Here is a 24,678-nt window from a genome sequence, read left to right on the forward strand (position 1 = left end):
ATAAGGTGGTTTTTCAGCTTTTCACTTCAACCAAGACATCAGTGTCATGTCCCTGTCTGGCTGCAGTTCATCAAAAGGAGATTTGCCTTATTTACCTGGATGTTGCTTTGGGCTGTAAGCCTATCTCTCAGTCACTACTCTTCAAAAAGACTGACTCTTTGTCATTCCAGATGGTCACAGGAAGGGGCACTAGCTTCTCATTCCATCATCCCTAAGTGGCTCAGACAGACTGTTATTCAAGCTTATGGTCTCAAGACTCAGGTGTCACCCTTTCCAGTCAGGGTGCACTCTACTAGATCCGTGAGTTCCTCCTGGGCTATTCTGCATGAGGCCTCTGTTCTCCAGATTGGCAAGGCTGGTCTTCTGTTTACCCATTCTCTAAGTTCTGCTGGGTAGATTTCCAGGCCTCATCAGATGCCAGCTACAGATCTGAGGTCCTTTTAGGCAGCTTTTTGACCTTTAATCAGTCCCCAGCTTTGCTGTTGTCTCTTGGATTTGTTATTGTTTGCTGTTGCCCATCCTCATTAGGACTGATTTTGAACATCCCAGAAGGTTAACACCTCTGGTGTCCTTCACTGGAATAAAAAGAATCTAGGAATTAGTCTGAGACTTTTCTTGGAGTCTATAGAAGGACAAAGGTCCTACCCCTCTCTGTTTATCATCATGCTCTTGGTACTGCTTTGCTACAAAACTGAAGCATGTTGGTAGTAGGGGAGCGGTTATCCAGAGCTGGCCTACATTTTTTTTTTGTTTGCCAGTCCAGTCCTCCTATAGGCAGCATTGCTTTTTTTTCCAGCAGGAACGCGGGGGAACGCAGTTTCGGCACTTTCAGCACAAAATGTATGTAAGGGCAGGGAGTGCTGGGGTATGCTGGAAAGTGAAGGTCTTTTGTTGCTGAGGAGGTCTATTGTTGCTTGGGTGGTGTATTGTTGCTGGGGGGTACTTAGTTGTTGGGGGTCTATTGTTGCTGGCTGCTGACAAATCTATTGTTGCTGAAGGGCATCTATTGTTGCTGAGGTGGATCTATTGTTGCTGAAGGGGGATCTATTGTTGTTGAGAGGTTATTTTGTTATAAGGGGTCTATTGCTTCTGGCTTGGATCTATTGTTGCTTGTTTTTTTGTTTGTTTTGGGGGGTTTATTGTTGCTTGCTGCAGAGGATCTATTTTACAGCTTTTTTTGTTATTAACAAATTCCAAACAAATTACTAAGCACCACAAAATGATAATTTGTTCTGTATTTTGTAAAAGCGAAGGTACTGGAAGTTGGGTAGGGGGTGGAACTAAGGGACAGTACTCGGAGGTGGGTGGAGAACGGGGACAAAGAGTGGCTTGGAAGGGGGGAGTTCCTGCACCTATTCTCTGAGGGGAAAAAAAGCCCTGGCAGCAGTATAACTAAAAGTGAATACTTCCTTTGTCTCTCAATGGACTTCAACAAGAACAGCTTTGTAAAATATAAATGATATACAAGTAATTTTTTGGCATTTTTTCCATTTAAGGTGGACTTATTGGCAACTTTTCATGTCTGCATGAATATTTTCCTAATATATCATAAGGTAAACCAAAAGTATAATTTTTCATAAACACTGAGTTCCATTCCAGTGGCTGTGCCTAGGTTGTCATAACGTCATCAATCTGCTGCATGCAGTGGCAAGCTCTTTCCCAGTATACTCTACCCTAGGAGTCGGACTTGTAACTTTGTAGCAAGTCACAAGGTGAGCAACAGCAGCAGGGGCCAGACATTTGTGAACACCTCCAAGAATTGCCTAGTCACCCAGACTGATATAACTGTGACATTTCTGAGCCAGCAGCTGCGTTTAGGAAGTAGATATTGGCCCTGGGAAATGCCTAAATAAGGATGGCTATGTCCTTATGATGAGAAAGGCAGAATGGAATACAATAATCAGTGTGAAAGGTAATAAATATTTGTAAACATCATACTTATACATTACACAGTATACATGAATGCATTTAACAGGAAAAGTATCTGATGATAGTAGATACCTAGTAGATACCTCCTAGATTGTAAGCTCGAAAGAGCAGGGCCCTCGAACCCCTCGTGTATTGTTACTGTCTTGTCTCATGTTCTGTCCCCCTTGCTACTGCACAGCGCTGAGCAAACCCTTTGGCGCTGTATAAATACTGTATAATATAATAATAATAATGATAGGTCTGTTTAAATAAAAAGTTTCTGTCTGATGCATTTATAGAACTATTGTTTTCAGTCTGTTGCCTAACACTTTTAAAAGATATTTTATACCTAAAGGACAGAAATGATGGTGTACCTGGGTAGGCTGGAAAATCACACTGTGTGTTATAGCTATGGCACACAGCTCTCAGCCAAATCACATGCAGTGTTACTTACTGACACATTCCGTGCTGCTACTATATGTGTGAAGCAACTTTCTAGGCTGTGTCTGTTACAGACAGGTTGATATGTTGTTGTTTTTGTTAGCATGGATTCTGATTCACAAGTTCCAGATATGTGGCAGATAGCTGACAAGGTGATTCCCAAAGGTCCAGCAACTTTTAACACACAGCTGTCCTGCTAAATCCCTGTTAGCTTGACGGACACCTATTTTTGTAACTAGTGTGTTCTAAATGTGTACATTCAAACACTCTATATGTTTTAGCAGTTTTTTTTAAATAAACCTACCTTTTATATCAAAGGATAAATTCAACTTTTGTAAAAAATAATAATAAATGCACATCTCTTTGCAGGTAAAAAAATGTGCATCTTTAATTTGTTTTACTTTGCAGCCTGTAAAGCATTGCATCCACGATCAGCAGATCGCAGGTGCAATGCCAGGATCCTGTCAGTCTGTCTGCCCACACCCCCCTTCCCCATAGGGGTAAACAGTTACTGAATGGCAGGAAGAAGCAATGAACTGTGACAGAGTTTACCAGCTCCCTAGTAGTTCATTGAGAACTACAAGCTGTAGTTCGTACATTCACAGAACTCTATAAATGTATGGCGTGGCTATGTGGGCTAATCCCCACAAGGCCATACTCTTTAAATCGTGACAACGGGTGTGGGAAGAAGATCCTCCTCCCCCTCCCCCCCCCCCCCTCCACTTGATGTCATGGGGGATGGATCGGGGGGAGAAGATGCAGGAGCTAAAACATATTACGTGTACCACCCTTTATCCGTTACAATAGTATGTTGGTTCATGCTCCTTACTGCTCAGTTTTTGGAACTGCGAGGAGAACCTATGTATATGCAGCATATACTGTATATTTATAGCCGTATATGCTGCAATTCACATAATGTCCCTAATACTAAAGTGCCCCTAATACATAAAGTGTTGCTAAACCCACAACAGTAAAAATCAGTCTGTATATGCAGTAAAATATGCTTGTTATACTCACTGTGGAACCTAAGGGGTTAATCCTCTGCATTGTGTAAAAAAGGCTGTTTCATCCTTTCTTCTCTGCCCCTCCTCTTGTTGAAATGACCGCCTGATACAGACTGAGTCCGTAGTCATGTGCACATGCTCAGTTTGGTGTGTGTTGCTAGAGCGTTTTTTTTTTCTTTTCCTGGGAGAGTGCATGTGATCAGCACAGGGCCAATCAGCACTGTCCAGACAGAGGGTCAGAGGTTTCACATCCTCCTAGAGCAGAAAGAAAACTCCTCCTACAAGCTTTAATCAGTACTCTGCTGAAGTCACAAGACTGCTCTAACTGTTGATGAGAAAAGGTATTTAGCAGTTTATATGTTCTGTGTACTGTGGGAGATCAGATATAGTGAATGCAGGCTCCTGGGTTTAGTAACACTGTAATTGTCCTCCAGCTAGTGTTGGTTGTGAAGAGTTTTGTGCACGCATGCTGCATTTTCAGATCATGGAATGTGATGTAAGGGCTGGGAGTGGCAGCAGCTGGAAGTGCGAGCCTGGGTTCACACTGGTGCGGTGCGGAATTTGCACCAGTTTCTGTGCAAATTCCGCACCGCATCATAATCGCACCCGGTTCATGCGAACGGATGCGGGTGTATATGTTAAGTTAACAAACCCCTGAAACATATGAATACCCAATGCGATCCGATTGAAGTGCTGAAAAAAAAAGGGTCCTGCACCTTTTTGGTGCAGATGTGGTGTGATTTGAGCCATACAAAATGTATGGCTCAAATCACACCGCACAAAATTCGCATGTGATTTGCACAGGAATGCAGTGTGGTTCCTGTGCAAATCGCATGCGATATGCCGCACTGCAGCAGTGTAAACCCAGGCTCAGTGGTAACAGAAAATAAAACGGCTACATTCAGCAAAATGGGAGGACAAATTACCAGTAGAAAGGGAGTTTCATTAACTACTTTGCACCTAAATTAACAAGGTAAGTTAAACCTGCAGTGTAAACTTAAATTTTTCAGTTAGTCTATTTAATTATTTCTTGAATAAAACCTTTTAAAACTGTTATACAGTATGTGTGTAATCTTTATTTTTCTTAAAGTAAACCTAGTGTAAAGCTGTAGTAAACCGCATCCTTTATGCATCGCATACTAGCACATTATGTGAAACTTACCTTAAAATGAAGCCCTCCAGCGGCATGCTGTCACCATTGACAGGACATCCATATTCACTCACTCTGTCCTTCTTCTGAGTTTGTGGGCTCTGGCGGCTTGAATGGCAGAGCCACGATGACGTCACATGCCTTCAGAGTGCATGCTCTACATAGGTAATTATCTCGGTGCACGTTTAGGAGATATTTACAGTACCTACAGGTCAGGGCCGGGTTAAGGGGGGGGGGGGGGGGGGCAAAGGGACGGGAGCCCTGGGAACAACAAATCACTGTGGTGTGGGGGGGGGGCGCTACAGAGGTGGAGTGCAGTGAAATGACATAGCGCAGTACTGGCTAAAGTCACCCGGAGGGTAGATGTCAGCTGAAGATGCCCAGCAAATTACCATTGCTGGCTATAAAATAACATGCACACAGAACTGCAGGGGGTGCCGAATTCTGGAGCGGTCCCTGTGCTCCTCCTGCACCTGGCGACCACTAGCCTGAAAGACCCACCCACCAAACACTTCACTGTCAGGGCAGTAATCTCTGCCCAACAGATGACTCAGAGGGCAGGACAGGAATAGAGTGGGGTGCAGATGTAGTGGGGCGCACTGTGCTCCGACAGACAGTGCACCCATGGAGGACACTCTGACCAGCAAGAGTTAAGCTAGTTAAGAGTTCCTGTATACAGTGTCCCCTCTACTGGCCCCACCCCCTCCCACGCTGGTCCTGCCCCTCCCCCTCTTCTCAGGGACATGCTGCTCAGTGGCTGGCCAGTGATTCTGCTCTGCTTTGTGAGTAGTGTGTCCCCCTTGATGCCAAGGTATCCTGCCCTATCCTGAGCCCAAACCCTAAACAAATAACCCCCTCTCGGCTCCACACCCTAAACAAATACCCCCCCTACTCTCCACCCTCAACAAATCACCCTCCCCTCTTCTCCACCTCCAACAATAACCCCCCTCCCTGTTTTCCACCCTAAACAAATAAACCCCCTCCCTGCCAACCACCCTCAACAATAACCCCCGCAATGCTCTCCACCCTAAACAAATACCCCCCCCATTACCTCTCCACCCTCAACAATAACCACCCCTCCCTGCTCTCCACCCTAAACAAATAACCCCCCCTCCCTGCTCTCCACCCTAATCAAGTTACCCCCTCCCTGCCTCTACCTCAAACAATAATCCACCTCTCTACCCTCAAAATAATCCCCCTCTCTGCTCTCCACCTTAAATAATTCCCCCTCTCTGCTCTCCACCTTAAATAATTCCCCCCCTCTGCTCTCCACCTTAAACAAATAATTCCCCCCCTCTGCTCTCCACCTTAAACAAATAATTCCCCCCCCCCTCTGCTCTCCACCTTAAACAAATAATTTCCCCCCCCTCTGCTCTCCACCTTAAACAAATAATCCCCCCTCCCTGCTCTCCACCTTCAACAATAATCCCCCTCCCTGCTCTCCATCCTAAACAAATACCTTCCTGCCTCCCCACTGTCAACCTAACCCTCCTGCCCGTTCTGCACCCTAAACAATAACCCCCCTCCCTTTTCTCCACCCTAAACAAATAATTTCCCTTCCTGCTCTCCACCTCCAACAATAACCCCCAGCCCCCCAGCCTCTCCACCTTAAACAGCGTGCCACATTTTTTTTTTTCCTCAATGCCCAGGGCCCATGGTTGATCTTGCACACGGGTCCACTAATATGCCCCTGCATCCCCCATACAGTGTGACCGTGTTAATAAATAATGTCATTAGTCAGTAATTTGCAACAGGAAGAGGTATTGCTACTGGTCACTGATGCATTAGTGACTGGAGGCAGTTAGTTAACCTTGTGCTGTATTAGTTACTTCAGTGTCAGTGTTAATTAACCCCTTTATGCTGCAACATGAAGGGGTTAATAAATGCTGCCACCAGTGGCGGACTGACAACTCATGGGGCCCCCGGGCAATAGGGGATCATGGGGCCCCTGTGTCCTTGCCCAAACAAAAAAGCCTATGAAAAAAGTACCAGGGGCATCTCATGGGGCCCCCTACTGACCCTGGGCACTCGGGCAGTGCCCGAGTTTCCAAATGGTGAGTCCGCCCCTGGCTGCCACTACCCACTAATGCAGCACAAAGGGATTAATTAAAACCAACACTGCCCATTAGTGTAGAAAGATTAACCACTTCAAAAACACAGCCAATTCTAACATTTCTCATTTATATGTAAAAATCATCAATTTGTTGCTAGAGAATTTCTTAGAACCTCCAAATATTATATATTTTCTGAAAGCAAAGGCCCTGGAGAATTAAATGGTGGTAATTGTAAGTTTTTAGGTCTCAATATTTGCACAGCGGTTTATCGAACACAAATTTTCATGAAAAAAATCCACTGGATTTTAGTGCACACACAATAATACCCAATTTTTTTTAAAAATTATATTACGCCAAATATGTATATATACATATATATATACACTGCTCAATAAAATTAAAGGAACACTTTGAAAACATATCAGATCTCAATGGGGAAAAATCTCATGCTGCATATCTCTATTGATATGGACTGTGTAATGGTTAGGAACGTAACGATGCCCCATCGTTTGATGAAAGTGATCACCCTACAGAGGACTGAATTCAAAACCACCCCGAAAATCAATGAAAAAATTATGCAGCAGGCTAGTCCATTTTGCTGACATTTCATTGCAGCAACTCAAAATGGTACTCAGTAGTTTGTATGGCCCCCATGTGCTTGTATGCATGCCTGACAATGTCAGGGCATGCTCATAATGAGATGATGGATGGTGTCCTGGGGTATTTCCTCTCAGATCTGGACCAGGTCAACTCTGAGCTCCTGGACAGTCTGAGGTGCAACCTGGCAAAGTTGGATGGACAGAAACATTGAACATCTCTGGAGAAATCTGAAAATGGCTGTACACCGACGCTCCCAACCTGATGGAGCTTGAGAGGTACTGCAAAGAAGAATGGGAGAAATTGCCCAAAAATAGGTGTGCCAAGCTTGTAGCATCGTACTCAAAATGACTTGAGGCTGTTATTGGTGCTAAAGGTGCTTCAACAAAGTATTGAGCAAAGGCTGTGAATACTTATGCACATGTGTTTTTTTTAAATTTTTAATAAATTCTAAAGATTTCAAAATGAACTTATTTCACGTTGTCATTATGGGGTATTGTTTGTAGAATGTTGAGGAGAAAAATGAATTTAATCATTTTGGAATAAGGCTGTAACATAACAAATTGTGGTAAAAGGTAAGTGCTGTGAATACTTTCTGAATGCACTGTGTGTGTATGTATGTATGTATTATATATACCGTATTTTCCGGCGTATAAGACGACCCCCTACTTTTCCTGTTAAAATATAGGGTTTGAGCTATACTCGCCGTATAAGACTACCCCTCTTCCAACACACACCAAATAAAAATGAAAAAACATCAGATTTGATTTCAATATGGTATGCTATTTCAGTATGGTATTCCAATGATGGGGTGCTATTCCTCCCACTGACACCAATGATGGGGCACTATTTCATCCACTGACACCAATGATGGGGCACTATTCCTCCCACTCACACCAATGATGGGGCATTATTCCTCCCACTGACACCAATGATGGGGCACTATTTCATCCACTGACACCAATGATGGGGCACTATTCCTCCCACTGATACCAATGATGGGACACTATTCCTCCCACTGACACCATTGATGGAGCCCCATCATTAGTGTCAGTGTGTGAGGAATAGTGCCCCATCATTAGTCAGTGGGAGGAATAGTGCCCCATCATTAGTCAGTGGGAGGAATAGTGCCCCATCATTGGTGTCAGTGGGAAGAATTGTGCCCCATTATTGGTGTCAGTGGGAGGAATAGTGTCCCATCATTAGTGTCAGTGGTAGGAATAGTGTCCCATCATTGGTGTCAGTGGGAGGAATAGCGGACCATCATTGGTATCAGTGGGAGGAATAGCACCCCATCATTGTTGTCAGTGGGAGGAATAGCGCCCCATCATTGGTGTCAGTGGGAGGAATAGCGCCCCATCATTGGTATCAGTGGCAGGAATTGCGCCCCATCATTGGTGTCAGTGGGAGGAATAGTGCTCCATCATTGGTATCAGTGGGGAGAATAGTGCCCCATCATTGGTGTTAGTGGGGAGAATAGTGCCCCATCATTGGTGTCAGTGGGGAGAATAGTTTCCCATCATTGGTGTCAGTGGGGAGGAGGAATAGTGCCCCATCGTTGGTGTCAGTGGGGAGGAGGAATAGTGCCCCATCGTTGGTGTCAGTGGGGAGGAGAAGTAGTGCCCCATCGTTGGTATCAGTGGGGAGAATAGTGCCCCATCGTTGGTATCAGTGGGGAGAATAGTGCCCCATCATTGGTATCAGTGGGGAGAATAGTGCCTCATCGTTGGTGTCAGTGGGGGAGGAACAGTGCCTCATCGTTGGTGTCAGTGGGAGAGGAACAGTGCCTCATCGTTGGTGTCAGTGTGGAGGAGGAATAGTGCCCCATCGTTAGTGTCAGTGGGTGAGAGGAGCGGCTGCTCCTTCTTCCAGTTCGGCCGCTCGATTTTCGCGGGGCCGCTCGGCTCCGCCTCCTCGCCGGTGATTGGTCATCTGTGTGCCTTTCCAGTGCTGGCGCCCAATCACCGGTGAGGAGGCTGAGCCGAGTGGCCGCGTGACCATCGAGCCGCCGAACTGAAGGAAGGAGCAGCCGCGCTTCCTGGACCGGATCGTCGTGGGACCGGAGCCAGGTAAGGTACAGCAGCCCCTCTGCCCACCCCTGTACTTAGTGTCCGTGGGAGGAGGAGGGGGGGGCGGCGCCGCGCCGCCCCTCGAAAAAGTGCCACCCTGACCCGACTCGCACCGGCGTATAAGACGACCCCCGACTTTTCAGAAGATTTTCAGGGGTTGAAAAGTCGTCTTATACGCCGGAAAATACGGTATATATATATGTGTGTGTGTATAAACAGTTGTATTCAAAATAATAGCAGTCAGACATCACTAACCTGATCAATCACTGTTTTTGGTAGAAATGATATTTCTACATGGCAAATAATTTACTAGCAGGTGTAGTAGAGTAATAGAAATCCAACAGTCATGACATGCATGCTGCTGATTCTGTGTAATTGCATCACTAATTGTAAGGGGCATGTTCAAAATAATAGCAGTGTGGAGTTCTATTAGTGAGGTCATTCATTCTTTGAAAAACAGGTGGCAATTATTGCCCTTATTTAAGGAAGGAGGGCAGCAAATGGTGTACATGCTGGTTACAGTGCATTTCTCTCTGAAATTCTGAGGAAAATGGGTCGTTCCAGACATTGTTCAGTAGAACAGCGTACCTTGATTAAAAAGTTGATTGGAGAGGGTAAAACATATAAAGAAGTGCAGAAAATGATAGGCTGCTCAGCTAAAATGATTGCAAATGCTTTAAAATGGCAACCAAAACCTGAAAGACGTGGAAGAAAGCGAAAAACTACCATTCGAATGGATAGAATAGCCAAAATGGCAAGGACTCAGCCAACAATCAGCTCCAGGAAGATCAAAGAAGGTCTAAAGTTACCTGTGAGTACTGTTACAATTAGAAGACACCTATGTGAAGCCAAGCTATCTGCAAGAAGCCTCCGCAAAGTCCCACTGTTGAAAAAAAGACGTGCTGAAGAGGTTACAATTTGCCAAAGAGCACATTGACTGGCCTAAAGAGAAATAGTGCAACATTTTGTGGACTGATGAAAGTAAGATTGTTCTTTTTGGGTCTAGTGGCCGGAGACAGTTTGTCAGACGACCCCCAAACACTGAATTCAAGCCACAGTACACTGTGAAGACAGTGAAGCATGGTTGCACAAGCATCATGATATGGGGATGTTTCCCATACTATGGTGTTGGGCCTATTTATCACATACCAGGGATCATGGATCAGTTTGAATACATCAGAATACTTGAAGAGGTCATGCTGCCTTATGCTGAAGAGGAAATGCCCTTGAAATGGGTGTTCCAACAAGACAACGACCCCAAACACACCAGTAAACATGCAACATCTTGGTTCCAGACCAACAAGATTGACGTTATGGAGTGGCCAGCCCAATCCCCGGATCTTAATCTAATAGAAAACTTGTGGGGTGACATCAAAAATGCAGTTTCTGAGGCAAAATCAAGAAATAGAGAAGAACTGTGGAATGTAGTCCAATCATCCTGGGCTGGAATACCTGTTCACAGGTGCCAGAAGTTGGTTGACTCCATGCAACACAGATGTACAGCAGTTCTCAGAAACAGTGCTTATACAACTAAATATTCATTAAGTGATTCAAAGGAAAGCAAAATCTTCAAACATTTTTCAGTTTATATAGTGAATGTTTGAGTTTGTAAAGAAGAATACAAACACTGCTATTTTTTGAACAGTCTAATATTCACTTTTCTTCAATTTTTCTAGAGGAACAACACAAATTTGATATATTTTTCTTCATGTTTTGATTTGGAATATAATGTGTAGTGTTCCCAATGCGTTTGTGTGTATGGAAATAAAAGCTATTAGAAGGATTTTGAGCTTTATTCACTTTTTTCAACACACTGCTATTATTTTGAACACAACTGTGTATATATATGTATATGTGTGTGTGCTAAACTCTTCCATTTGCAGTTTTCCATCTTCGCCCTGGGTGCTGGATGACCTTGTCCCGGCACTGCTACAGGTAAGCCTTATTATAGGCTTACCTGTAGGTACAAGTACAAAAACTTACTTTACTACCACTTTAAGCTATATTTTTTCATGTTAGGCATATTTCACACGAGTGTTCTGATCAGGTCTGCCTGTCAGTTTTTCAGGCAGACCTGATTGGAAGGTCCATTCATCCCTATGAACAGGCGATTTCACCAGATCCGGTCAGGCCCACTAAAAAAAAAAAAACGGGAGAGGACTCTTGTCCTCTTCCATTTAGGCAGAACAGATCGGAGGTAGCTGGGTGTAAACAGACAGCAGAAATTGAGTGTACATGGATGTATCATCCGCCTGCTCTGCTCCGATCAGCAGGGAAATCAGCTCATAGATCCCCTGTTGATTAGAATGAAATCCGCACACATGAAAGGGGTTCAGGGGCGGACTGACCATTCGAAGACTCAGGCACTGCCTGAAGGCCCGGGGTCAGTAGGGGGCCCCATGAGATGCCCCTGGTACATTTCATTGGCTTTTTCATATGCTTTTTTGGGTGTGTGCAAGGACACAGGAGCCCCATAGTCCCCTATTTCCCGGGGGCCCCACGCGTTGTCAGTCCACCCCTGAAGGGGTTTTAAGTGCACGCATGCTAACTATTGTGTAATTATAAAGCTTTGCTCACACCATCATGTTTAACACATGTATCATGAAACAAAACTGCACACGTGCCACCTTCTTTTCTCATCAGGATTGTGCTCTTTGTTTAAAGTGCACCAGGTCCCAGACTATAGACTTTAAATATTAAGTGTTAAGTAGGTAAATCAGTAAAAGCCATCACTGACCTATTTTATCTGTCTGTATTCTGAAATTATTAATTCTTAAAGATACTCAAAGATCACAATGAAGATTGTAAAATCTGTTTTCGGTCGGTTTTTAACAGCTTGCAGCAGCCATTTTCAATCAGGGTGCTTAGGCACATACCACACATATGTAGCATCATAGCAGTGGGCATTCTTCCATGGCCCAGCATCAACACAGAATGTGTTTTCTCTGGGAGTGTGCTTAATCATGCACCCCCAATATGGGGACTGAGCTGTCACTGACAGCTCCTGGTCTCATAGCAACTGTTGGAAGACAGTAAAACTAGTTCCAAATCACATGATGACTGTAATGGCCCATCCTGGTGATCATTATTATTATTATAACCCACCAGCAGAATTTAGTGTAGACATCAGAATTTGGAGCATCTAGGCATGGCAGCCAATCAGTTTCTAGCTTTCATTTTCAAAACTTAAAGCAGAACTAAACCTAACTGATTTAAATCGGAATTAAAGGGAGTGAGATATTCACCTTTCCTGCTGAGCCATTTTGTTCTCCCGGCAGGGGGATTGCATTTAAAATCGGACAAGCTGGTTGTACCCTAGTTGATCAATCAATCAACTTGGGTACATTCAGCCTGTCCATACGTGGTTTGAACCATCTATGGACGCCTTTAGCCTCTCTTTGATCTGCAGTTGCCATGTGATTGCACGTGATCAATTATGACACAGTTATTTGATGGGTTGACGATTTGGTTGAAAGCTCAAGGTCTTTTGACAGTTACCATTCATACCTTGAATGTAAGGCTCTGTTCATGTAGGAAAGGGGTGGGCAAATGTGGCTCTCCAGCTGTTGGTGAACTACAAGTCCCATCATGCCTCTGCCTTTGGGAGTCATGCTTCTAACTGTCAGTTTTGCAATGCCTCATGGGACTTGTAGTTCTACAACAGCTGGAGGGCCACAGTTGCCCACCCTTGCGTAGGGAAATTAACTCCATGCCCTGTGCAGGTCCATCTTTTACAGGCACAAGTAAGGAGATGGTGTCTGAAAGACCTCGATAGAGGTGTGGGACTCATGGGGCATTGGGTAAGTTACAGCCCATGATAGTTTTTTCAAGCGTTACCCAGCCTTTCTAATTTACATGATGTCTCCAACTGAGTATTCTAGTTAAAGCAACAGCCCTATAATTATTCCTCAAGTTGGGGAGGCCTAGTCCACCCTTGGATTTAGCCCTCATAAAGATTTGATATGCCAACCTAGGCTTTGTATTTCTTCACACAAAATTTGTGACGATCTGCTTGATGCAAGAAAAGATCGTTTTCGGGAGCACAATGGGCACGATTTGTAGGTGAAGCAAAATCCTTGATAATACATTCATTCTTTTAATGTTAATTCTAGCAAACCATGTACACATGGCTTTATCCCATCCTTGTAAATCCTGTTTTATCGGATGAAGCAAGGGGATATGGTTTTCCTTATACAACCTTATCAAATCAGAACTCTTATGGACCTAATTATCATTGCACCAATACCGACACTGGTATTGATGTCGATACTAAGCATTTGCACAAGTACTTGTACTTGCACAAATGGTTCGATGTTAAAATTGATATCTTCAAACAGGCCCAGATTGGCCATAGGGCACACTAAGCTTTTGCCCAGTGGGCTGGGGCCACATGTCCTAACAAGTGCTGGTGGGGCCCAAAGCAGCTGCCCCTTAAGTCTGTGCCGCTCACCCAGCCTCTCTGTGGTCACCGATTGAGTTCACAGTATGGCTGTCAGGACTGGGGGTGGCGGAAACAAGAGGTCAGCTTACCCATGAAGGGGGAGAAGCTGGAAGAGGTCTCTGCTGTGAGCAGACCTCCTGATCTCATGATAGGTGTCACTGCTGTGTTGCTGCCTACCACAGACATGTGGAGGGAGCTGGTCTCCGTAGAGAGTGCCACTGCCAGTGATGACTGATCCCAGCACTGCCACTGACTGAACCCAATCCCCCTAACCACCGCTGGAACTAATCCCATCCCTCCACCAGTGCATCCCTAGACCTAATATTCCACTCAAAAGGAAATGATTGAGAGAGAGAGCCAAACATGGCATGATGTAAGTACATTGACAATATTTTGGGATTGGAGAAATGTACTTTAAAGTTCGATAGAATCCTGAACTCCTTTTGGACCATCATCAAATTGGACAGAGTTATCAGCAGATCTGAAATGTAAAACAATATATAATCTGTGTAGGGGGATAGTTTGCGTTCAGTTGAACCCACAGTAAGCCTGAGTATGTTTGGGTTCCCTCTGACCTTATGAAGCAAAGCTTCTGTGAGCAGTGCAAATATCAGCTTGGACAAGGGGCAGCCCTGACGGGTCCCATTTTTCATCCTAAAAGGTGTTGAGAGGGTGGGTGTCACGAACCTTAACCCTGGCAGAGGCCGCTCCATATAGAACTAAATTCCAGTGTAATAATTTGGGTCCAAGACCCAGAACAATTAGGGTTTCTTCTAGAAAAATCAAGTCCACCCTGTTGGTAATGTGCATGCTGCATGGTGGCCTTACTCTCCTTATGAATACCAGTTATATAGGCCATAAGAGCCTCTGAAGGAATGCCATTGCCCTTACTCAGGGTGTTGAAAAATGAGGAGGTAGGAATGTATAACATTAGGTATTGTTGTAGCCATCTGGCCCTGAACTCTTTTCTTTATGGAGGTCTTTAATGGTATGTTCACTTTCCTACTGGATAATTGGCTTCTCTAAGGAGGGAATTGATTCCACAGAAAATTTTGGGTAATGCACCTCCAAATATTTCTGTTCATCATAAACTGGACAAAATAGACTCTGTATGGCCATCTTTAGAGTACAGTTTCCTAACCGACGCTAATGCCTATGCAGTTTCTCAGCTTTGCCTATACTTTCCCTACAGCAGCTTCCAATACGATGATACTATAGGAGCTATGTGCCCCACTCTATAGTGTCAGAACTGGCATTTCCAAAAGCTTGGGTTGTCAATTTAAAGTCCAAGCAGTGCAAAATTCTCCCAGGCGAGTCTGCACAGAAATTCCCCAGGATTCACCTTGAATCGATTGTAGAGAGAAGCCTGAACCTCCTCTTTATTGATTACTTGAAGTTTGTAGCGGCCAATCAACATCTGCAGGATACATGTACAACCACATAATGAAAGCCATATATTTTAGCTGTACCTGTGTCATATGATTGACTGTTTTCCTTAAAGTCTTACAACAAAGTGACCATTTGTCCATGTATTCAATGTAACATAGCTTAGATTTCCTATATTCATTTTGTTCTGGTGAGGTTGATTCACAGTTTATAGTTTCTTGTTTGTTAATGCTATTCCTAGATTCCAGGGTGATGCAAAATGGATAATGGAAAAAAATGAAAATAAATTCTGACAGACAAGTTAGCTGAAAGGATGCATATCACTTATAATAAAACTGCATTGAAGGATATTGATCTCACTGTCTACTGAAAAATGTTTTTTTTTTTAATGTAGATGGAGTTTAAAATTGAACATGAGTGGAACAGCAGTCCTGTATCACATGACCCAGTGACAATTTGTCTAAAGCCAGTACCAGAAGGGCTTCAAATGGATGTTACTGCTCCATTCTTCAATGATCCAGCTGCTCCCCCTGGTCCACCTGGAAACCCTTTTCATGGGCTATGGGACTATGAAGGTTTGTGTTTTGTCCTGAAGATGAAAGAGACCACACACATTCAATTGCTAAAAGAGTATCTATGATCAAAATCTAAAATCATATATTAACACATTGGATTTTTGTGTTAAACATACTTTGTGAAGATTCCCCACACATTACCTTGTTGCATTCTTTGACACATATTAATTATGCCCTGTGGGTAGGCCCTGCTGTGTCACGCATTTCACAGGGCCTGCCTTCTGTACTACAAAGGTACCAACAGGAGGAGTTGTAGGGGGCAGAGTCGGTACAGGAATTGTTGCTTGAAGGCAGCAATGTACCATGGGATATGCAGTCCTTAGAAGTTAAAAGTAAACAGCGGAGGAGAAGCTGATAGCATAATGGGAACCTAGAAAAAGAGATGGCCATCAGACAGGCAGCACTCATAACATGAAAGGAGATTTTTAAAGTAAGCTTATTGAGGATTGTCAGAAATAACTATTGTTTGTATTGCTCCTACAGTGCTGATGTTATAAAATGAAAGTGTATGCTGTGACCATAGATCTTCTTGAAATATGAATTGATAAAGAAGAGATTCTCTTCTTCTTTTGTTTGATAACTGTTGCTTGGATAGGAAGTGAGGGGATTCCTGTCTTACACTTATACATATTGCAATGAAATTCTTACTCAACTTCTAGAACTTCCCCACTATGCTAGAAAATGTATTTTTGTTGTTCATTTAATATTTCCTCTTACTTTTAACTCCCATCAGAGAGGAATTAGGGAGATTTCATCATTTCCGGTTATGTCTAATGCCCATGAAAGTGAAGAGAAACCATCCAAATGGGAACACAGCAGTAAAACATTTAGGAAGCACTCAATAACTTCCACATTCTTTGTATGTAGACTATTTTAAACCAGCATGCCATTTGAAAACACTTTTAAAAAATCCTCTGAAAACACTATAAACTTTTAAAAATATAGTTTTCTTACTGTGGAAGTCTACGGGAACTTTGTTGGGGATTTCTAATATTCAGACACTTTTGGGGTGTTGTAAAGTAAGTATGCTGTAAACATAGACCTCCAAAAATCCATACATGCACCTCAGGATTAAATGTCTGCCATCTGTCCTGCTACTGGTCAAGTGGGGTATACTGTATGTGGCATCATTTTATCTATGACAAGTATAGATTTCAGGGTATATTTTAGCAGAAGAAACTATCACCTGAAATTTCTTTAGTGATGAATTGAAACCAAAATGATAAAAATGCCACATTTTTCTCTAATTTTGGAATAATTAGCCAGTAGTTTGAAAGTAGCCTAAAATCAACATTTGAATAGCCGATGGGATCTAATGGTGGAATTTATCTGCTGTGGAGGCACTTCAGGGTCTCTGCGAAAGAAGTATGATAAAATGAAGTTTTGAAAAACTGTCCTGAAAAATCCAAAATGCACACCTATCGTTATTGGTCTGCTGCCTGCTGAGCTTGCAATGCATATGGTACCGTACTTGGAAAGCAGTAGAATTTATTTTAGGGTGAAAAAACTCTAGCAATAAATTAAAAGTTAGGTTCACCTTTAGCAACATGTTACATCTGTATTTAGCCGCTGTAACATTCAAAATGTGGGTGGCTGTGCGGGGCTCACATCCATGTCATTTACAAAGATCTGTGAATGAATAAACTTCAGGTCCCATCTGACACCGTGGCAGACAGCTTGTAGTTCTCAATGGACTGATAAAAAGCCTTGATAGCTGGAGTGATAGTGTGCAGTATCTACTGATTGCAAGTGCAACACTTTGCAGGCTTCTGTGTACAAAAGTAATAAATACACATCTTTTTTCCTGCAAAAATATGTGTATTTATTTTTTATTTGAAGGTGAACTTAGCTTTTAACAACTGAGGTGCTGAAATTACCATCCATTGCTTGTGTCCATTTTAAATTATTTGCGGAACTAATCTGAAATAAATAACTGAACAGAACATTTAAACATCTAAAATAAATTTTATTAATCTCCATGTTAATCCTTTTAAATTTTATCGGCTTTATTTCTGTTCAACAACTGGCTCTTGTCAAGCAGATTTGTTTTAGAGGGGTAATACAGACACTGATCCAAGGAAGGGATATGCCCCACCCTACTAACACTTAGGGCATTTTTAGCGTGTTGTTAATGTGTTTAGTTAAAATTTAACACAAGGCAATTGCATTTTACATGCGTTTTTCATTCCTGGTCAGTTGGAAAAAAATTGACATATGACTCAAAAAGTGCCCTTGAAAAAAATGCTCGGTGCATATTTGGTTCATTTCCATTGACTATAATGAAAAGTGCATTATTGGAGCTTTTTTTCCCCCTTGGATGGAGTATATGGGATGCCCAAGGAACTGTAGAACTCGAGGGCAAACTTCTCAGCAACTATGAACAAAAATAAAGCAAATATAGCACTGTCCCTATTTCGTGTACCTCCTCAGACCACAGATTAAATTTAATTCAATTTCAGGTACATATATAGCGCTGTCAATTTACACAGTGCTTTACATATATATAATGTACATTCACATCAGTGCTTAACCCTCAAGGGGTGTACAATCTAAGGTCCCTAACTCACATTCATACATACGCATACTAGGGCCAATTTAGATAGGAATCAATTAACCTACCAGCATGTCTTTGGAGTGTGGGAGGAAACCGGAGTACCCAGAGGAAACCCACGCAGGCACAGGGAGAACATGCAAACTCCAGGCAGGTGGTGCCGTGGTTGGGATTTGAACCAATGACCCTAGTACTGCCAGGTGGAAGTGCTAACCATTTAGCCACTGTGCTGCCCACATGAATCCTCCTCTTCACCCAACTGTTCTGAGGATATCCCTGAGAAAGGGGGTCCCAAGAGCTTGCACTCAAGCAGTCCCAGGTGAAGACTAGTTGGGTATTGTACCTGACTGCCCTCTTCCCTTATCCAACCCAGGGTGTGTAGGACTGTCCTGTCAGTGTGATGGATTGGTAGCTGCTTTCAACCTTTTTGCTGGGCTGGCTCCTTCCCTGCTGCTCAGGATGCCCTCCCCAGAAGACTTTAGGCAGTGGAGATCCTCCCATCCAGCAATCAGGCTGTAGGTAGGCTCCCCTCCCTGGGGCTGCCTCCAAGGCTCCACACTCCAGCCTTCTCTCAATCCATCTTCTACCAAACTCCCCTCTCTCCCCAGGCTCTGTCATATTTGAGGGTTGCCCTGGTCACCATGCCCAGTCTCCTGCCAGGGGATTGGCCAAGGACCATCAAACATGCATATCTGGGCCTATTCCCCTCCTCTCCCCATGTTCCAGAAAGTTCTCTAGTTTATGGAAAGATGAGAGGGCTCCAGAAGCCTTGACCTATAGAACAAAAATCCTATCTAGCTAACCCTAGAGGGCATTACAATAAAAAAGGCAAACAGTGCCTTGCATTGTAAGAATGCAAAACGCCACCCCTACACAACGGACATCAGCCTGCACGCATTTTAGAATGCGCACTGGCTTAAAGGGGTCCTAAATATATTTAGAGACAGGGATGGGTCCATGCATGTATTGTTCTGTCTTGCAATACCTTCCTGTACAGCCTCTGCATGGGTTGTCAGTACTGGAAATATGTTTATTGGATTAGCTACAGATCCACTTTAAAGCAGGCCTAGTTTCATAGATATTTCAAAAGCGAACATGTTATTTTGCTAGTCTAGACAAAGTACACGTTCTCTTTAAACATATGGCAATTATCTTATACAAAATCTTCTGTGAATAAGAGCTGCAGCAACATTATATCGCACAATGGGCTGAATGTGCTAAAATGCAAACTGTGAGCTCTTAACACTGCACAAATTGATTTCTATGTTTTCTGGTAATTATTTTGAAAAATACATGTGAAATGTTTACATGAAGAAAACATAATCACAAATAAAGAAAAACAATGTTTCTGGATTAACCTTTTAGTGTACTAATGAGATATGGTATCATGACAATGACTTTATAATTGTTCATTAAGAGACAGATCGTCAGAAGGTATTTTAAGACATATGGGTTATAGATCCACCTACAGAAAAATTGGACACTTGCAACAAGAAAACTGTTTTCCAGTATAACCCCTTCCATTCCCATCATGCTCGGTTTCTTGCCAGTGTCCTCAGAGAATGGATGCCTTTTTTTTTCTTTACGGTCTGTACAAGCAGCCTTGCCCAGTGAAGGCCCAAGGCAGGACAAAACGAAAATTGCCTGTTGTCCTATCTATTCAGTTCACACCACTGCACTGCAGTGGTTTGTGCTGAAAATAGTGAATAAACCTGAAAGGAATGTCGTTTTGTGACATTCCAATAAAGTTGAAAAAGAAAAGTAAATGGTGAAAGGCCCTGTGATTTCCATGTCGGCACTGTGTACTTCACAGTGCACACCAGAGGCTGTGTGAAAACAAGCTCTCAATTAAGCTTTTTCATTCGCTGTAGAACCAAGAGGGCTCCAGTCACAATTTTCTGGATTTAACTGATCTGTGGCACTGCCTAGGAGGCCATATCTGGACTCCACCAGGAGGAAGATGAAGGGCTGGCCATTAATGTGACCCTAGGGTACTGGACTCCACTTGTGGCATTCTCAAGGTACCTAGTGACCTGTTTAGCCACGATACACCTGCTGATATAAGCCAGTCCCTGAAGACTCTGGAAGTACAGAAGGTTGAAAACTATCTAGAATGCGACTGTTGACCACAGGATGTTCTCTAGACCACTTCTGCAGCAAGTGCTGGGGATTGCTTCTACATTTTTTCTAAGGAGTCACTGATAGTCTAGTCCTAATGCTAATGCTAATCCCTAATGCTGGGATATTTCTAGTCATTAACGTCTTCAAACCCAGAACCTTTTTTCCCTTTCTCCAATTAAGGCCCAGAGTTATAGATGGCAGATTTTTCTAAAAGGATATCATAAAACTGTTTTTTTTACTTCACATGGTTGCACAGAAAGTTTCAAGCTTGCACTGAAAGTTATATTTCACATTAGAAGTACCAGTTCTAACACACTATAACACGCAGGAAAATGTATCCTGTTTAAACCGACCATTAATGTGTATGGTCAATTTGGATTTGCAATGACAAACATTAGCACAAAGTCAACTTTTTATAGTTTGCATTTTTATGGTTTGCATTTTTATGATAATGCAAACTTTTATTTGAATGTTAGAAACCAACTGCAAATGTGGTCCAGATCATCTAGATTTGTTGGCTGGGACCTTGTAATTACTAGGGTGAATTTTTATTTTCTTATCAAATTCGATTTTTTTTTTACACTTTTATTTTCTTCGTATGGTTTTCCCTAACCTGATCCCAAATCCCCTTCTCCAATGCACGTTCACAGCAACAGCTCACTTACAGCTGTGCTCAAAAGTTTACATACCCTGGCAGAAATTGTGAAATTTTGGCATTGATATTGAAAATATGACTGATCATGCCAAAAAATTATCTTTTATTGAAGGATGATGATCATATGAAGCCATTTATTATCAAATAGTTGTTTGGCTCCTTTTTAAGTCATAAAAACAGAAATCACCCAAATGGCCATGATCAAAAGTTTACATACCCTGGAATGTTTGGCCTTGGTACAGACACACAAGGTGACACACGGGTTAAAATGCCAATTAGAGGTCAATGTCCCACATCTGTGGCTTTTTAAATTGCATTTAGTGTCAGTGTATAAATAATCAATGAGTTTGTTAGCTCTTACGTGGAAGCACTGACTAGGCTAGATACTGAGCCATGGGGATCAGAAAGGAACTGTCAAAACTGCGTAACAAGGTAATGGAGCTTTTTAAAGCTGGAAAAGGACATAAAAAGATGTCCAAAGCCTTGAATATACCAATCAGTACTGTTAAATCACCTATTAAGAAGTTTAAAGTTTGGGGATCTCTTGATACCAAGCCAAGGTCAGGTAGACCAAGAAAGATTGCAGCCACAACTGCCAGAAGAATTGTTCGGGATACAAAAGGAAACCCATAGGTAACCACAAGAAAAATACAGGCTGTTCTGGAAAAAGACAGTGTGGTTGCTTTGAAGGAGCACAACACTTCAACAAAAATGAGCTGCATGGTCGAGGTGCCAGAAAGGAGCCTTTACTGCATCAATGACACAAAAAGGCCTGGCTAGGCATGTCAAGGTGTTTTCAGGCATATTGTAACTGGGCTTTTTTGTGGCATTGATGCAGTAAAAGCTTCTTTCTGGCACCTCGACCAAACAGCTCATTTTTGTTCAAGTATCACCGCATTGTACTCCTTAAAAACAACCACACCATCTTTTTACAGAGCAGCCTGTTTTTCTTTTGAGGTTTTCTTTGGGTTTTTCTTTGAATCCCAGACAACTCTTCTGTCAGTTATGGCTGCAATCTTTCTTGGTCTACCTGACCTTAGCTTGGTATCAAGAGATCCCCGAACTTTCCACTTCTTAATAGGTGATTTAACAGTACTGATTGGCATATTCAAGGCTTTGGACATCTTTATATGTCCTTTTCCATCGTTATAAAGTTCCATTACCTTCTCCCCACACCCGCCGTCACAATTTAAAAACAACACAGCCGTGCGGAGCTTCGCCCACATAGCTGCGTCATTGATTCACAGAGTTCTATGAATGATTGAACTACAAGATCTACATCCTAGATTGTAATCTCAGAGGACACTCCTATCCCTCTTTTATTGAACTGTATTGTTGCTGTATTGTCTCCTGCTATATTGTAAAGCGCTGAGCAAACTGTTGGTGCTATATAAATCCTGTATAACAATAATAAAATAAAAATAATACAAGTATCGTCAGCCTGTTGACAGCTTGTGATTCTCAATGAACTGCTCAGGCGCTGGTGAGTGCTCTTGCAGTTCATTGATTGCCTGCCTATACGAAGTACAGGCAGACAGTGTACTCAAAGCCTGCAGGAGCCTGACATTGCAACCGTGATCTGCTGATTGCGGGTGCAATGCTTTACTGGCTCCAGGGTAAAAAAAATTAAAATAAATGCACATTTTGCAAAAAGATGTGTATTTTTTATTTATTTATTATAAAAGGTGAACTTATCCTTTAAACAAAAAGCAGAAGCAATATCATTAAATGGTATTGCTTACAGAGCAATCTGAAACACTAAAACAAGATTGCAATCCTAGGAGATGATTGATATAGCTCCTGGGCTTATTGCTGAACCGTGGCTGTCACTGACAGGTGGTGGAACCACTGTCAGGACCTGCCAGAGCCACTAAGCCTGGCATTGTGTTAAAAGAGTGCTCAGACAAATATGTATAATCCCATTGCCATTTTATTAGGGCAGCTGGGACTCAAATGGTTAAGCAGCAATTGGATAAAGAGGAAAAAAAAACATTTTAAATGCAAGAAAGATAAACTAATATTACAATGGGAGAGAATAAATGCAGGATTGGCTGGATTCTGTCAGATATTGTGCAATACTTAATGGCTTATTCTGTGAAGATGTGTATAGGACGATAAGGATGTGCAAAACGGTTACCTGTGGCAACCAGATGAATAATAATGACATGTTCTGCACTTGATTGTGGAATAAACCTGACTAAGTTATGTACTTTGTCAATAGGACCTGATTTTTACTCATTGCTTAGTAATGCACAGTAACATCTAGAATGCAAATATGTATGGTACATCACATTTACGTAGGTGGTATAACACAGCCTCTAATCTGACATTTTAGTGATATGTGACAAGTTATATCAAGCTCACAGGTTGACACCTTCTTTGAGAAATGTCTGGATTCGGGCAGGTGTGAAAGCGACATGCATTGTATAATTCCTTCCTATATTAGATACTTCGGACCTCGCTAGAAGAACCAAATGACTGTCATTATGCTAAGGGTTATTAGTACTTAACACTTAAATCAGTTAACACTCAAGCTCGCCAGACACTGCAATAATCGGGCAATTTAATAAGTATCTGAATCCCAGCACTTATCAGGAACACCCCTTAGTAGCTGCCATATTCTTATCACACTAGCTATAAAGGAAAATAACACATTTTTATTCTGCTAAATTAATTAGAGATGTCTTACAGCATACTTGCAGCTTTGAATAAATGCATATTAAGTACAGACATCAAACTGAAGATGAAACATCCTTCTGAAGAATACTAAATTCAATTTTTAAAAGCCATAAGTTAGACCACAAGAAAGCAAAGTGTGCAGTTTCCTATAGCAACTTCTAGATTAGACTTCAAATGGAATTTCAGCCAAAGTTATTTAGGGAGGACTTGGAGCCTCTTTCAGGATTCTACTTTTTCTATGACTCCATTGGTGGACATTTGTTCACCTTCTGTTAACCCAATAGAATCCAGCTTGTGTGCTCAACATAAGCAGCATATGAGTGTAATGAGGATACTATCCTGCAATATAATAATATATAATATAAACAATATAAAGGCCAAACATTTTGGTATTTAAAACTTAGTAATATTTTACTGATTATACCAGAATTGAAATATAACCATAGTAGACCCCCCCCCGCCACAACTTCTAGGAAAAGACCTATACTAAATTAAATTGTTCTTTGCCCATTCAGGTTTGCTATACCACCATCCAAAACAGTATGTGTTTTACACCCCGGTCACATCAAGCCCGGCTTTAAAACCGTGCGACTTACAGTGAAGTCGCACAATTTCAAAGTCAGGGGACATGCCGATTTCAGGTGCAATTTGCATGACATCTGACACAGATGTCTATGCAAATTACACGAAAAGCAGTGCATGTACTACTTTAGAATTTGGTGTGGCTCCGACCAAGTCAGAACCGCACCGATTTGACCGTTGTAATTGTGGACAATAGGGTGCGACTTGGCATACGATTTGCAAGTCACATGGCATGCAAATCGCATGCCAGTCGCACCCAGTGCGACCGGGGTGTTAATTCATTTATGCCCAGGATATACTCAGGATTGAGAAATGTGTAACACACTCCAAGTGACCATAATGAGTCAGTCAGTGCTATCTCACAGGGTTCATAGTGCTGTTACCTATAGCTCTAGTGACCCATAGTTTACTTAGTGCCTTTATTTCACTCTCTGCAGCTGAATGTAGTAGCAGACTGGCAAAAGG

At 42.4% G+C, this 24,678-nt stretch overlaps 1 protein-coding gene across 2 annotated transcripts in view; it reads left to right on the plus strand.

The window, feature by feature from the left end:
* LOC149467137 (UPF0462 protein C4orf33 homolog) overlaps window positions 1-24,678 on the plus strand; it is a 68,363-nt gene that overhangs the window by 15,558 nt on the left and 28,127 nt on the right. For both annotated transcript variants that reach the window (XM_089672203.1, XM_089672202.1), the window contains exon 2: window positions 15,445-15,625. In XM_089672203.1, the coding sequence (XP_089528329.1) occupies window positions 15,445-15,625 (181 nt within the window). The remainder of the gene's footprint in view (window positions 1-15,444; window positions 15,626-24,678) is intronic.

This window comes from Staurois parvus, unplaced genomic scaffold (genome assembly GCF_062004578.1).
Source record: "Staurois parvus isolate SC_StPar_1 unplaced genomic scaffold, SC_StPar_1.0 ptg000122l, whole genome shotgun sequence".
In the NCBI taxonomy this organism is placed as follows: domain Eukaryota; kingdom Metazoa; phylum Chordata; class Amphibia; order Anura; family Ranidae; genus Staurois; species Staurois parvus.